The sequence below is a fragment of the Macrotis lagotis genome, chromosome 2 (genome assembly GCF_037893015.1).
Source record: "Macrotis lagotis isolate mMagLag1 chromosome 2, bilby.v1.9.chrom.fasta, whole genome shotgun sequence".
Lineage (NCBI taxonomy): Eukaryota > Metazoa > Chordata > Mammalia > Peramelemorphia > Peramelidae > Macrotis > Macrotis lagotis.
In genome coordinates, this window is record NC_133659.1 from 170,774,987 (window position 1) to 170,788,185 (window position 13,199).

At 43.4% G+C, this 13,199-nt stretch overlaps 1 protein-coding gene across 1 annotated transcript in view; it reads left to right on the top strand.

Moving 5' to 3' along the window:
• LOC141511289 (T-box transcription factor TBX4) overlaps positions 1–9,382 on the top strand; it is a 46,048-nt gene extending 36,666 nt beyond the window's left edge. Inside the window, exons 5-8 of the mRNA XM_074220524.1 lie at positions 2,507–2,659; positions 4,472–4,560; positions 4,877–5,112; positions 7,602–9,382. Coding sequence (XP_074076625.1) covers positions 2,507–2,659; positions 4,472–4,560; positions 4,877–5,112; positions 7,602–8,218 — 1,095 coding nt within the window. The 3' untranslated portion in view covers positions 8,219–9,382. The remainder of the gene's footprint in view (positions 1–2,506; positions 2,660–4,471; positions 4,561–4,876; positions 5,113–7,601) is intronic.
• Positions 9,383–13,199: the final 3,817 nt, after the last annotated feature.

The following is a 13,199-nucleotide window of genomic DNA, read 5'->3' on the forward strand; positions in this document are numbered from 1 at the left end:
GTGACCCTGGAGTCTGCCTCATCTGTCTTTTTCTGCCTTAAGCTCAGTTAATTCATCCCTATGTCCTGAACTGGCAGCTGTTACTTTCTGGGGATGGAGTTCTCTACAAGAAGACCCTAAGGGTTTGGAGGGAGCAAGAATTTTTGGCTTAGAAAAAAGTCTTTTTCCTTTCCAGAAAGAGGGAGGTAACTAGGGTGAATGGCAAATTAAGGTTATAGGTTTAGAGCTGGGAGGGATTTTAGGGATCCAACCCTTTCATTTTACAGATGAGGAAACTGAGGCCAAGAGAGATTTATAGGAGCATGGCTCTAGAACTGGAAGGGGTCTTAGAAGTCATCTAATCCAACCCTCTAATTTTATAGATTTAAAAACTGATTCTGAGAATGGAAAAAAGAAGAAAAAAGGGAATTACAAGATAGAGTAGACAGAAAAGATAGGAAGAAAGAGCAGGAATAAAGGGAAGGTGGAGGAATTGCTTACTTCCAGCTTCTAAGGAACATATCAGGTAGAGGGGAAGACAGGTTGAGGAGAGAAAGGTGGACTCCAGGGTTAACCCTGAGGTGAGTATTTCCCCCTCTATCCAAGGCAGAATGCCAAGGTCTGGCCACCCAGTCTGTCTGGACCCCCCTCAGGGAGAGAGAGAGAGCCACCAGGGAGACCAGGGGCTAACTATAAAGAGGAGCTAATCACTGGCACCAGAGTACTTTAAACTGTGTTGAGGATTTTCTTTGTTACCCCCCCCCCCAGGTCTCAACATAGTACTTTACTCCTAGTAAGTGCTTAATGAGTATTTGATTGATTTTTTTTTTGTTTGTTTGCTTGCATGGCAGTGGAATTAAGTGCTTTGCCTAAAATTACACAACTAGGAAATTATGAAGTATCTGAGGTCAGATTTGAACTCAGGTCCTCTATCTACTGAACCATCTACTTGCCCTTAATGAGTATTTGTTAAATGACTGGCCACAAAACAAAATTTGCACATGTATGTCAGCTTTTAAAACACTTCCCAATGACTCCCTGCTACCCCTTCTAGTCTCATTTCCCATTATTCTTCTTCTCGTGATTGTAAGTTCCAGCCAAACAGGATTTGTTCTATTAATTCAATAGTCCATTTCCCACCTTGATGTCCTTGCCCAAACCATCCCCCATGTACTCTCTCCTCTCATCTTCACTTAACTTTCTTCAATACTTAGTTCAGGAACCATCTCCTCTTTAAGGCCTTATGATTACTTTATAATTGAGGAAACTGAGACACTAAATTCATATTAATAATCATCTTCTAGCATAATAATAGTTTAATGTGTTTACATATGACACTTTTTCCAGTCATTTCCCAAAAGATTGGCTACCCACTTTTTTCTGGTTTTTGCTATAGCAAAAAGTGAATAAATTTTGGGGGCATATTTATTATCTTTCTTTGACTTTGACCTCTTTGGGGTACATAACTAAAAAGTGTATATTGGATCAAAGTGTATGCTCAAATTGGTGACTATTTTGTATACAGTTCCAGATTGAGTTACATAATGGTTAAGTCAATTTTGAGTTACACCAACAATGCATTAAAGTGCCTGCCTTCCAAAGTCCCTCCAACAATTGTCATTTTTATCTTTACCAACTTGACAGGAGAAAGATGGAACCTCAGACCTGTTTAGATGTTTTCTTTTTTAAAATTTTATTTACTTAAGGCAATGGGGTTATAAGTGACTTCCCCAAGGACATATGACTAGGCAATTAAGTGACTGAGGCCAGATTTGAACTCAGGTGCTCCTGACTCCAGGGTCAGTACTCTATCTACTGCCCCCTGCATTTCTTAATCATTGGTGATTTGGAGCATGCTGCCATTTCTCTTCAGGGACACTCTTTATTCATTTTTTAATCTTCTTCAGTTCTTACTTTCCTTCCTTCTCAAACATCCCTAGATCCATTTGTCTGCTCTCTTTGCTCCCATCACAGTCTACTATGACTTGTATTTATTGGTGTACATGTTGTTTTTCTCCTGGAGAAAATAAATTCCTTAAGGACAAGGACTGCTCTTTAATAAAACAAATATTTATTTCATGTCTATTTACCTTCCCCTATCTCCACTGGAAAAAAGAAAAAGAAGACCTGTGTAATATATGTTCATTGTTAAAAGAGACAAATTCTCACATTATTCATGTCCAAAGATATATTTTTTCAATCTGCATATTGAATCCCTCACTTCTCTTTTGGGAGATTGGCGGCATGCTTCAATATCAGTCATCCAGAATTGTGGATGATCATTGAATTGTTGAGAGTTCTTAAGTCTTTCAAAGTTGTCTTTATAGTATCATGGTTCCTGGTTCCACTACCTCATTCTGCATCAATTGATTGTCTTCATGTTCCCCCAGCACCATTGAGTTGAGTTGAATTGCGTAAGGTCTAGAAGAGAAACCCTACCTGCCCACAAATAGGGAGACAAGAAGTGGCCTGTGAAAGCAGACCCTGGGCTACAGAACACTCATGGCTTCTTCCTTCTTTTTTCCAGATCATTCTCAACTCCATGCACAAGTACCAGCCTCGGCTGCACATCGTGAAGGCTGATGAGAACAATGCCTTTGGCTCTAAGAACACGGCTTTCTGCACGCATGTGTTCCCAGAGACCTCCTTCATTTCGGTGACTTCCTACCAGAACCACAAGGTATAGTGAGTGTTCTTCCTGCTTGCTTTGATTACCACCCCTCTTCCTGCCTGCCCCTGACCCGGGAGAGAGGCCAGGCAACCAAACACATCACCCACCCTGTTAATAGGGAACAGGCTGAACAATGCCATTGGCATGGAACAGATGAAAACCAAGTCCTTAGCACAGCATGGGCCAAAGCAGGCAGGAAACATAGCTGAGGACACTGAGTTCTCATCAAAGCCACTTTGGGGTACCTGGCTCTGTTGCCAATTCCATATGTGGCCTTGGACAAGTCTCTTCCCTTCCCTGGGGTTCAGTTCTTCCATTCCAGATCAGTCTTAAAATCCTATGCAGCCCAAGTCTATGTTCCATAAGATTCCTGTGCACAGTGGGAAGAGTTGCCTAGGCAGGGGCCCAGGCATGGAACCTCAAAAATCCTGAGATGTCCCTCAGAACAGCAAGCAAAGCTAATTGGAAGAGAGTCAGAACTCTAAAGCAAAACAAGACTACTGTAGAGGTATTTAGGAAGCCATGCTATAAACCTTGGGGCAAGATTTGGGGGTCACTTCTTGGAATGGGACTGGTCATCCCATAAATTGTTCTCTTAATTTTGTCCATATCACTTTGAGTGAAGTGATACTAGTCTATCTCTGGCTCCAAATCACTGAAGAAAGATGAAGTTAGGGGGATATTTACAGACAGGGAATGTTAACTAGGCTCTTTCAAAGCTGAGTCAAAGAAGGGATGGTCTCCTGCACAACTCTTGCCCTAGAATCCATATTCATAGAAGTACAGGACCTTTTATGAGATGGTTATGAGATGAGAAGAGATGAGAACAGAAGGAAGTCCAGGGATAAATCAGTTCTGAAAGTTACAGGTTGACTGAGCAAGGTACATGACTTGGGTATTCATCCCTTTAGACAAAAGAAATTCAACTTTCAGGATCCAAGGTTAACCACAGAGGGAGTGAATTATATGGAGAAATGGCTAAAATCAAGTTCCTTGACCATCATATTCCCCCCCCCCATTAGCAATTGGCATTTTGGGGTCAGTGCAAGAGGTGCAAGAGTCACAGAATAGTAGGTTTGTGCGATTCATCGAAAAGATATGGACTATTTCAGAAAGAAAATAATACTTTGATGAAAGATGATGGGAAAACTCAGTTAAGTCTTTTCACTCTGCATCATTCTTTTCTATGGCCTTCCATACATCCTTGATGAGGATATTGGGTTGTGAGAGCAGCAGTTCTCAAACCTTGTCTCAAGTCCCCCATTACTCTTTTTTGTTTGTTGGTGTTTTTAGGGGTTTTTTTGCAAGGCAAATGAGATTAAGTGATTTACTCAGCTAGGTAATTATTAAGTGACTGAGGTCGAACTTGAATTCAGGTCCTCCTGACTCCAGGGCTGGTGCTTTATGCACTGCACCATCTAACCGCCTCCCCACCCATTACTCTTTAAAATGATTAAGAACTCTGAAGAGTTTTTGGTTATCTGGGTTAGATATATTTATATTTATCAGAAATTGTAACTGATAATATAAAAATATTAATCCATTTAAAATATTGATAAACTCATTACATATTAACAGAATAGAACATGAAAAATAATTATGTTTTCCAAAAATAATAGTTTAGTGAGAAAAAATTACAGATTGGATTTGTTATACATTTAACAAGAAAAGCAAGCTTCATAATAGAGACAGTTTCATATCTAAAAGTACAGAGAAGAGATTTTTTTTAAAAGGATAAGAGGCAAGCCTTGACTCTGAATCCCTAAGGGCATATTCAAAAAGGAACTATATCAGTGGATCTTCTGTTTCTTTCTTGGACAGATCACTCAACTGAAAATCGAGAATAACCCATTTGCTAAAGGATTCCGGGGCAGTGATGACAGTGACCTGCGTGTGGCTCGCTTACAGAGGTGGGAGAGTAAGCAGGCCCCATCTTCAGTGGTCCATAGCCAATACTCAAGCTTCTACGTGTCCTTCATGGGGAATTGGGGTGAAGGACAATTTTTCAGGGAGCTCAGTCTCAACTTGGCCACTCATGAGTTGTGTGACCCAGGACACATTACTTAACCTCCTTGAGCCTTAGATTCCTTGGCTGTAAAATAATACCTGTCCTATCTTTGAGTTGTAAAGATGAAATGAAACAATATGAACATACTTTAGGAACAAGGACACCTTTTACAAGTAAGAATGTGTTTTGATTTATCTTTTTCTCCCTTCTCTCCCTAGCAAAGAATATCCAGTGATTTCCAAAAGCATCATGAGGCAGAGACTTGTCTCCACTCAGCTTTCTGCAAAGCCTGATGTAAGCCCCCTCCATGGAGCCCATCAGGCCCTCCAACACTATCAGTATGAGAATGGGGCACATATGCAATTTGCTGCCGCTGAAGGTCAAGAATTGCCCCTTAACACTTTTCCAGGGCAGAGAGACTCAGGACTGTTCTATCACTGCCTGAAGAGACGAGGTAAGTGAAAGGAAAGGGAAGGGAAGGGAAGGGAAGGGAAGGGAAGGGGAAGGGAAGGGGAAGGGAAGGGGAAGGGAAGGGGAAGGGAAGGGGAAGGGAAGGGGAAGGGAAGGGGAAGGGAAGGGGAAGGGAAGGGGAAGGGAAGGGGAAGGGAAGGGGAAGGGAAGGGGAAGGGAAGGGGAAGGGAAGGGGAAGGAAAGGGGAAGGAAAGGAGGAATGAAGGTAGGTAAGTAGGAAGGTAAGAGGGAAAAAGGATGGTAGATAGGAAGAAAGGAAGGAAGGAAGGAAGAAAAGATGGAAGGAGAGTGGAAGAAAGGAAAGAGAGAGGGATCTCATCACCCTGTATGCTTCAGTTTCTTCCTCTGTAAAATGAACTAGAGAAGGAAATGGCAAACCACTCCATTATCTTTGTCCAGAAAATCTTGAATCCCAAAGAATCAGACACGAATGAAACAACTGAAAAAAAATCAAAAAAGAGTATTTTAAGATTTGTAAAACACTTTACATACGTGATCTCATTTGATCCTTATTTTATAGCTATGTCAATAGGGTCTATTATTATCCCCATTAAACCAGAGAGAGGTTAAGCCACTGGCCTGGGGACATACAGTTGCTAAGTGTTTAAGGTGGAATTTGAACTCAAATCTTTCAAGCTCCTGGCCTAGTGACCTATCTGCCATGTCCCTGTTCAATGACAGAACACCAGCTCTTGTGTCAGAGGACCTGGATAAAAATTCTGTTTTGTGACTTTTAGCCAGTACCTCCCTGGGCCTCAGCTCCTTTATCTACAAAGTGAGTTAGTTGGACTGATTGGCTTCCTGCCTGAGATCCATGATCCCTTGCCTCTAATGATAATTCAGAGAAGTGGAAGGTACAGACAAGAAATGCCTGGAAAATGACTACAGCTTGTTGTTTATAAAGGGTGAGAATTGTAGATGTAGAGGAAATGTGGTACACTTGGGAGTCAGAGGATCCAGGTTGAATTCTATGACCATCTCTGACTATCCCTGCCTGTGTGAACTCTGCCTCAGTTTCTTCATCTGTAAAGTTAGGGAATTGGACTATAAAACAAGAAACCATAACAATGTAGGGGATGGAATACTGGACTCAGAATCAGGTGAATCTGAATTCTGGCTCATATACTTACTGAGTTACTCTGAGTAAGTCTTTTTTTAAAATTTCATTATATCCTGAGACAATCAGTGTTAAATGATTTGCTCAGGGACCCGCAGTTAGTATATGTCTGAGGCTGGATTTGAACTCAGATCCTCTTGACTCTAGGACCAGTCCCAATCCACTGAGTCACCTAGCTCCCACACCCTGAGCATAGCTTAACCTCTTTGAGATTCCTGTTCAATGAAGCAATTGAACTTGATGACCTCTAGGGTTCCTTTCAGTTAAATCCATCATCCTATGACCAGATGGTTTTGTGGTCCCTTCCAGCTCTAGACTTCTACCTTTCATGCTTTTGGGGTAGCAGGAAAAGCAAGAACATTTTAAACTCATTTTTCCCTTCTCCCCCTTCCATTCCTATAGCCCACTGGAACCTGATCCCTTTCCCTTAGATATATCTACATCCTTCAACAAGATATTCTAGTGAATATAGAAGCCTGTTCATAGGGATGGGAAGAAAGCAGGATAAACCATCTGAAAAGGGTTTTTTGAATTTGTCAAGAGGGATAATTACAAAAGTACCATGACCCAGGCTGTTTGCATGGAGAAAAAGTCCTATCTGGGGTCATGGGAGCAGATCAGTCAGTTTAGACTGGGCAATGTGAGCCCACATACTTGAGAGAAGGAATTCAGCAAAGACTGTATTTCTCAGTGCGTTGTAACATAAACATAGCTAAGCTCTTCTTTCACAACACAGCTCCTGGGGCAAAGGTAGCTCAGGCTATAAGCATCCTTATTACAAGTCCCCATGACTACCAAATTTCAACTATTCAGTTATGGGAAAAACCAATGGGCATGGGGTCAGAAGCCCTGAGTTCTAGTCTCCATTTAGCCATGTCTTGGTAGAATCATTATCACTTGGAAAAAATGGAGAAGGGGGATACCATGCTCTTTCCTTTGCATGAATTTGAGTTATCTCTCAATATCCTTCCCCCACTTAGAGCTGGATTTATCCTGAAGGTATGGCACAGTTGGAAGAGGATTTGATTTGGAGTTAGGAGATCCAGGTTGGAGTCCTAGCTTCACCACCATCCACTCTGCGAAACTTTGGACAAGTCACGATTTTTCTGTCCCTCATTTAGATGATCAATAAGCAGCACCTCTTTTCCTCCTCTGCTCTGCCCATTACCCAGCTCTAGCCATTTATGAAATCTGAGCACAAATTGTCCTCCTGACTGTCCACTCTGCTTCCCACAGAATCACAGCAGCTAAGAGTAGGTATAAGAGATGATGAGTGCAGGGATGGTTCTAGCATCTTGGACATGGTTGGTCTGGGGGGATGGTTCTGACCTCCAGGTGTGTCTGTCTTCCTGCAGATAGCACCAGGCACCTGGACTTACCCTGCAAACGTTCCTATCTGGAAGCCTCATCCTCTGTGGGAGAAGATCACTATTTCCGCTCACCACCTCCTTATGAGCAGCAGATGCTGAGTCCTTCCTACTGTAGTGAGGTGACTCCTCGGGAAGCCTGTATGTACTCAAGTTCTGGGGCTGAGATCGCCGGAGTGTCAGCAGTGGATGACTTGCCCCCACCCCCACTGAGCTGTAACATGTGGACATCGGTGGCACCATACACCAGCTACAGTGTTCAGGCAATGGAGACTGTGCCCTACCAGCCCTTCCCTGCTCATTTTACTGCCACCACTATGATGCCCCGGCTCCCCTCTGTGTCCACACAGAGCTCCCAGCCTCCAGGGAACACCCACTTCAGCATCTATAATCAGCTCTCCCAGGCCCAGGCCCGAGAGCGAGGGCCATCCACCTCATTTCCAAGAGAACGTGGGCTGGCCCCAGTGTGTGAGAGGAAACCCCCATCCCCACACCTGAACGCTGCCAATGAATTCCTCTACTCCCAAAGCTTCTCCTTGTCCCGGGAGTCTTCCTTACAGTATCATTCAGGAATGGGGACTGTGGACAACTGGACTGACGGATGACTCTGAGGTCCCATTACAAGACAGACAGTGTTACTGATCCAGAACCATTTTAATCCAGTGTTAATCCCGGTGGAGTAGCCTGCACTATAGAGATTCCTACACAGTCGTGTATTTCCAAAGGAGGGAAAGGTGGTTTGGAGAGCACCTACATTCTGATCCTCAACTAAGGTCACATCAAGAAGAAAGAACAATGACCCAAGACGTACCATTAGTCCATCCAAGTCTGGCAGACCTCTGGTGGTGCCTAAAGGATAGGAGTTGGGGTGGGAGGGTTGGCCAGACTAGGGTGTCTTTGCAATCCTGGGGCTGACTAATGAGATCTTATCCAGAGGGAAAAATGTGCATTACATTTCGGGGTGGATCTCAGTGGTTTGGGGAGATTGTAGTTACAAACCTGGAATCTGACTCTAGTCTAGTTTTGGGAAAGGGCTAACTTTGGCTCTTGGCTCCTCATGAACCCCTTGGAGACCAAGGAAAGGAAAACCCACAAGGGAGTGAAACAGGGTGAGGGAGATGACAAGTCTTTTAACATATTTTTCCCTAGTTTTTCTGATTTAGAGGTAAGCCATTAGGGACAATGTGATCAAAAACATCTCCTATTGTTTTTCAGTTTTTAACATTGCATCCCTGGCTTTCATGCACCCCCACCACTCAAGCATCTCTCAGATTCCATCTTCATCCCAGAATTAACACTCAAGAAATATAAGGCTTCACCTGGATGCGCCAATAGGCAGCTATTTGTGGAGCCAAAGTCAGGCATCACTTGGAGAGAGTTCTGTCTCCCTGGAGAATCTCTACCTTGGAGGGAAGAAACCCAAAAGAAATAAAAATGGGAGTTGAGAAAACATTCAGTTCTTCCAGAGAATCCAGTCCATGAGCTCAGCCAAAGGCACTAGAAGGATTCTCAAACTAAGCTAAGCCTAGGCCAGTGATATGGATGTTTTCAATCAATTCACCAGTATCAGACATCACCAGACTTTATGTGTGGCTGGTGTGAACTCTGTAATCCAATTTGGGAAATCACTACACTCTTTGCATGCTGAATAGCTATTTATATATTATATATAAAATATATATTATATATATATATATCACTAAGGCAGGCCACATGTCCATTGCAGCTTTGCTTTTACAATCAAAGTACTTAATTAAAAAAATGAATGTTACAAGGGTTTTTGGAAAGACATCTATTTAAGATTTTTTTAATTACACATTTTGATGTAAAAACTAAGAACTGGTTAGATAAAACCAATATATTCTACAGATAAATCTTTATTAGAAACCATGTTAGATACAGGTGGCGGGGAACATTAAGTGTTTTATTACATAGCATGGATGTTTTATTTTACTTATCAGAACATAAAGCCATTTTTTCAACTACAAACTGTCTGGGTGCATTTCAATAATGACTTTCCCTCTCTTCACTCACATATGGTTTCTGCTGCCCTTTGACCCACCTCCTTTCCCATGAAACAATTGCTAAGGAGCACACTTGAACTTCTATTTACCCAGACTGTCAACACCTCCAGTGATACAGCAAATATCATTTCCAACCAAACAAAAACTCATCCTGAGATCCATCCTGTTGGACTCCAAATGGGGAAGTCACAGATAGACTTGGTGCTGAAATGGGCCTGGGTTTTCAGATGGGACAGAGCTCCACAGGAGAGTCTTATAGGACCCCACCATCCTTGAGAGGCCGACTTTCATATATCAGGGTAACTCAAAGTTAACCCGAGAAGACCTGGGGGGCTATAACAAATGAGAGTAATGAGGAAGGGAATAGGAGTGGTGGCCTTTTCCAGTCATGAGGATGAAATTTCTTATTCTATAAGAAGTTACCAAATTCAGTATCAATAGACTCTGGTATTTATACCAGGAAAAACCTTTGGGGTCAGAATAAGGGATAAGGAAGAAAGGAAGAGATTCAGAGTCAATAAGAAGGAACTCAAAATTCTCTTTTCACTCTGACCCTGAGACCTGTGGGACAGACATCCTAATGCATGCTAAAGGTGACCAAGCCTTGCCATTAGTGTTATAGCTTAGCTAGTCCCTTGAGTATTTTCCCATCTATTTTGCAACTGCATTCTCTCTCTTTTGGGTATTTGAATTCCTTAACATGGTGCTTGGTGTGTAGTTAGGGCTTAATAAATATTTTTCATTCATTCATTCATTCATTCATTCATAAGTTTAACTTCAGACTGGGGGTCTGATTTATAGGGCCTGCCCACTGGCATTCCCGAGGAGAGGATAGGAGGTGAGCAGTGTCCCTACCTGACTGGTCATCCTTCAGCAGGCAAGTAGTCTGGCAGCTTGCAGGGGAGCAGGGAGTGTTCTCTGGGAATTCTTGGTCAAGTCAGTACAGACCCTTGATGGACAGCACAGGAGAAAGAGAGAGTTCAGGGCCAGAGACTACAGCTGCCTTAAGCAGGGAGAAATATGTCATCTCACTGTAAAACAAAAAAATCCTAACCTGGGCAAAAGCCCTATCTACCTGCCCACTAGCCCCTGCCAGATTCCTAGAGATAGGACACAAAATGAAGAAAAGAAAAAGGAGACATGAACTGGAGTCTCTTCCACTAGGCTCAAACCATTCTGGGCACTGCCCAATGAGGAGGCGAGTGGCTCCAGGACAGGGAAGTGCATTTTTCCCGTCTTTATCTCATTGTTTATACTCTTTCTTTCTGTTTATTTGCCCATAGCATCTATTACCCACCTCCAGTGGGATCATTCTTCAATGTATTCACCCTGCAAGGAGCCCAGGGTGAGTGACCTCTCTCAGAAACTCAGCAACTTGGCCAAAATGGACATTTGGATCTGGGCAAAGAGCAAGCATTCTAGCTCCTTTCCTTCCAACCAGCTTCCCCCATAACTTCGGTGACTAGAATTTGAGAACAGTTCTGATTTCAAGAAAGGCAAAATGAAGTTTAATGAAATTTTGTCAGATCATATAACTCAAATTTTGGTTTGAAAAAACAGAATACTTGCACCAAATACCCTCTGCCTATCTACCTTACCAGGCTAAGCCCTTTTCCTTGACAGGATGTTCAGGATTATACAGAAATCCAGTTGAGGGGGAAGAAATGGGAGGAAGCAGGGAAAGAGGGAAGCACTCTGCATTACCCAGGACAACCCTATGGGAAAAGAAAGTATATATATTTTCTCTCTAGGTGCTTCTAGAGGCAGCATGACAGTGAGGGGAAAGGCCTCTGAATTGAGAAGGGCTGTATTCAAATCCAGACAATGCCACCTGTAATTTGGGGGACAAATCATTTAAACATTTTCTTCCACCTCAGTTTCCTTACTTGTGAAATGAGAAGCTGGACTTGATTTTAGAGATCTCTTCCAACTCTGGGTCCTGTATCTCTACTCTGGGACATGGGATAGCCAGGGATGGGGGTGTCTTATTTGAATTGCTCCCAGATTTCCAAGTGGAATGGGATACTTTAAAAACTCTCCGTAGACCAGCAAAGGAAGCTCAATGGATCTATCTGTGGGCAAATCAACTGTTACCCCAAAGTCCTGGGGCCTTATTTTGGGGCTAGTTAGCCCAGCCTAGTCAGAATCCTGGTTTCTCATATGATGAAGCTTTTCAGAGAGCCACCCAGTTCTCTGATGGGATTTACCAAGCTTCCCTCTCTTCTGAAGCCAGTTTCAATAAAATAAAAGGGGGGGGGGCTCATGGGGAATCTTGGAACAAAGGGTACTATTCAAAGCAGCAATAGGCCCATCCATCACCAAGGCCAGAAATCTGCCACATGCAACTGTCTGTTTCTTATATGCCCAGCCTGAAGAGGGTTAGGGGAAAGGAACCCAGATTAAATCTAATCCCATAGGTCCACGGACAGGCAAGCAGCAGACACACACAGTGCTGCCACTCCTTCCTCCCAGTGTCTCAGGGGACTGGCCTGTGCTATGCAGTCCCAGAGGCACCTTGAACATCCCCAGAGAGGGGGAAAAGGGAGAAAAGAAGCCAGGTCAGACTGACAAATTGTTAAAAGGAAAAAAAAAAAACCAATTTACCCCCAGCCTAAACTGGGCCTCAGGGTGGGTCAAGAGGCCCTGCCCGGTTCTTCTAATGGAGCTCACTGGAGGAGCAGCAGGCCTAGCCTTGTGGTGTCTTATCTTACAACATAAAATTAAAACCCACTTAAAAGGCCGGAGGGCATGTTAACATTCCCCCAGTCATCTAATTGAAGCAGTTTCTAGCTTGAAGGATTTCACTTGAAAGCTGGCAAAAGCCAAACCCCTGCTCCCAATTTGGAAAGTGGGGGTGGGGTAGGGTTTAGACGAGCAGAACAAGTTTAGTGGAATAGGACTCAGTTTCTATTTATTGTCTTAACTCAGGGAACCCACAGGAGCTCCATCACAGGCTAGGGAGGTTTGGGGGTATGTGTGTGTTTTTAACATTTACAAATTCATTAGCAGCTATGTCAGCAGAGGCCAGCACCCCAACCAGGGGCCCCTAGTAATCAGTCAAACATGGGGAGCCTCCCCCTGAGTCAAACCTGGCAAGCCGTCAGGCATGATTATTTTATTTTCCACCCCCATCTCTTAAAAAAAATGAAAATATATTACAGGTCTCCAAAGGCATAAGGAATCAATCAGGAGACATCCTGCAAAGGTGATGAACTTGCACTAGCAATCACAGCTAATGTGAACCAGTCAGCAGGGAACAGCTACAGGAGACTGGAAGCCAAGGTGACAGCTATTAAGGACAAAATGGGAACGGGACTGGCCAATCAATTCCATTTCCATCGGGGACCAAAGGGAGTGTAGTGGCTGTCTCAGCTGATTAGGCAACCTTCCTAAAGGCCTCTGGGAGAAAGACCTGTCAGGGATCAGAACCAGGCAGTAGTGCCCTCCTCATGGGGCCCAGGATGAAGGGAGGGCTGCCTCTGGTGTATGTGGCAAAGTTTCTTCTTCAGAGAGAGAGAGAGAGAGAGAGAGAGAGAGAGACAGAGACAGAGACAGAGACAGA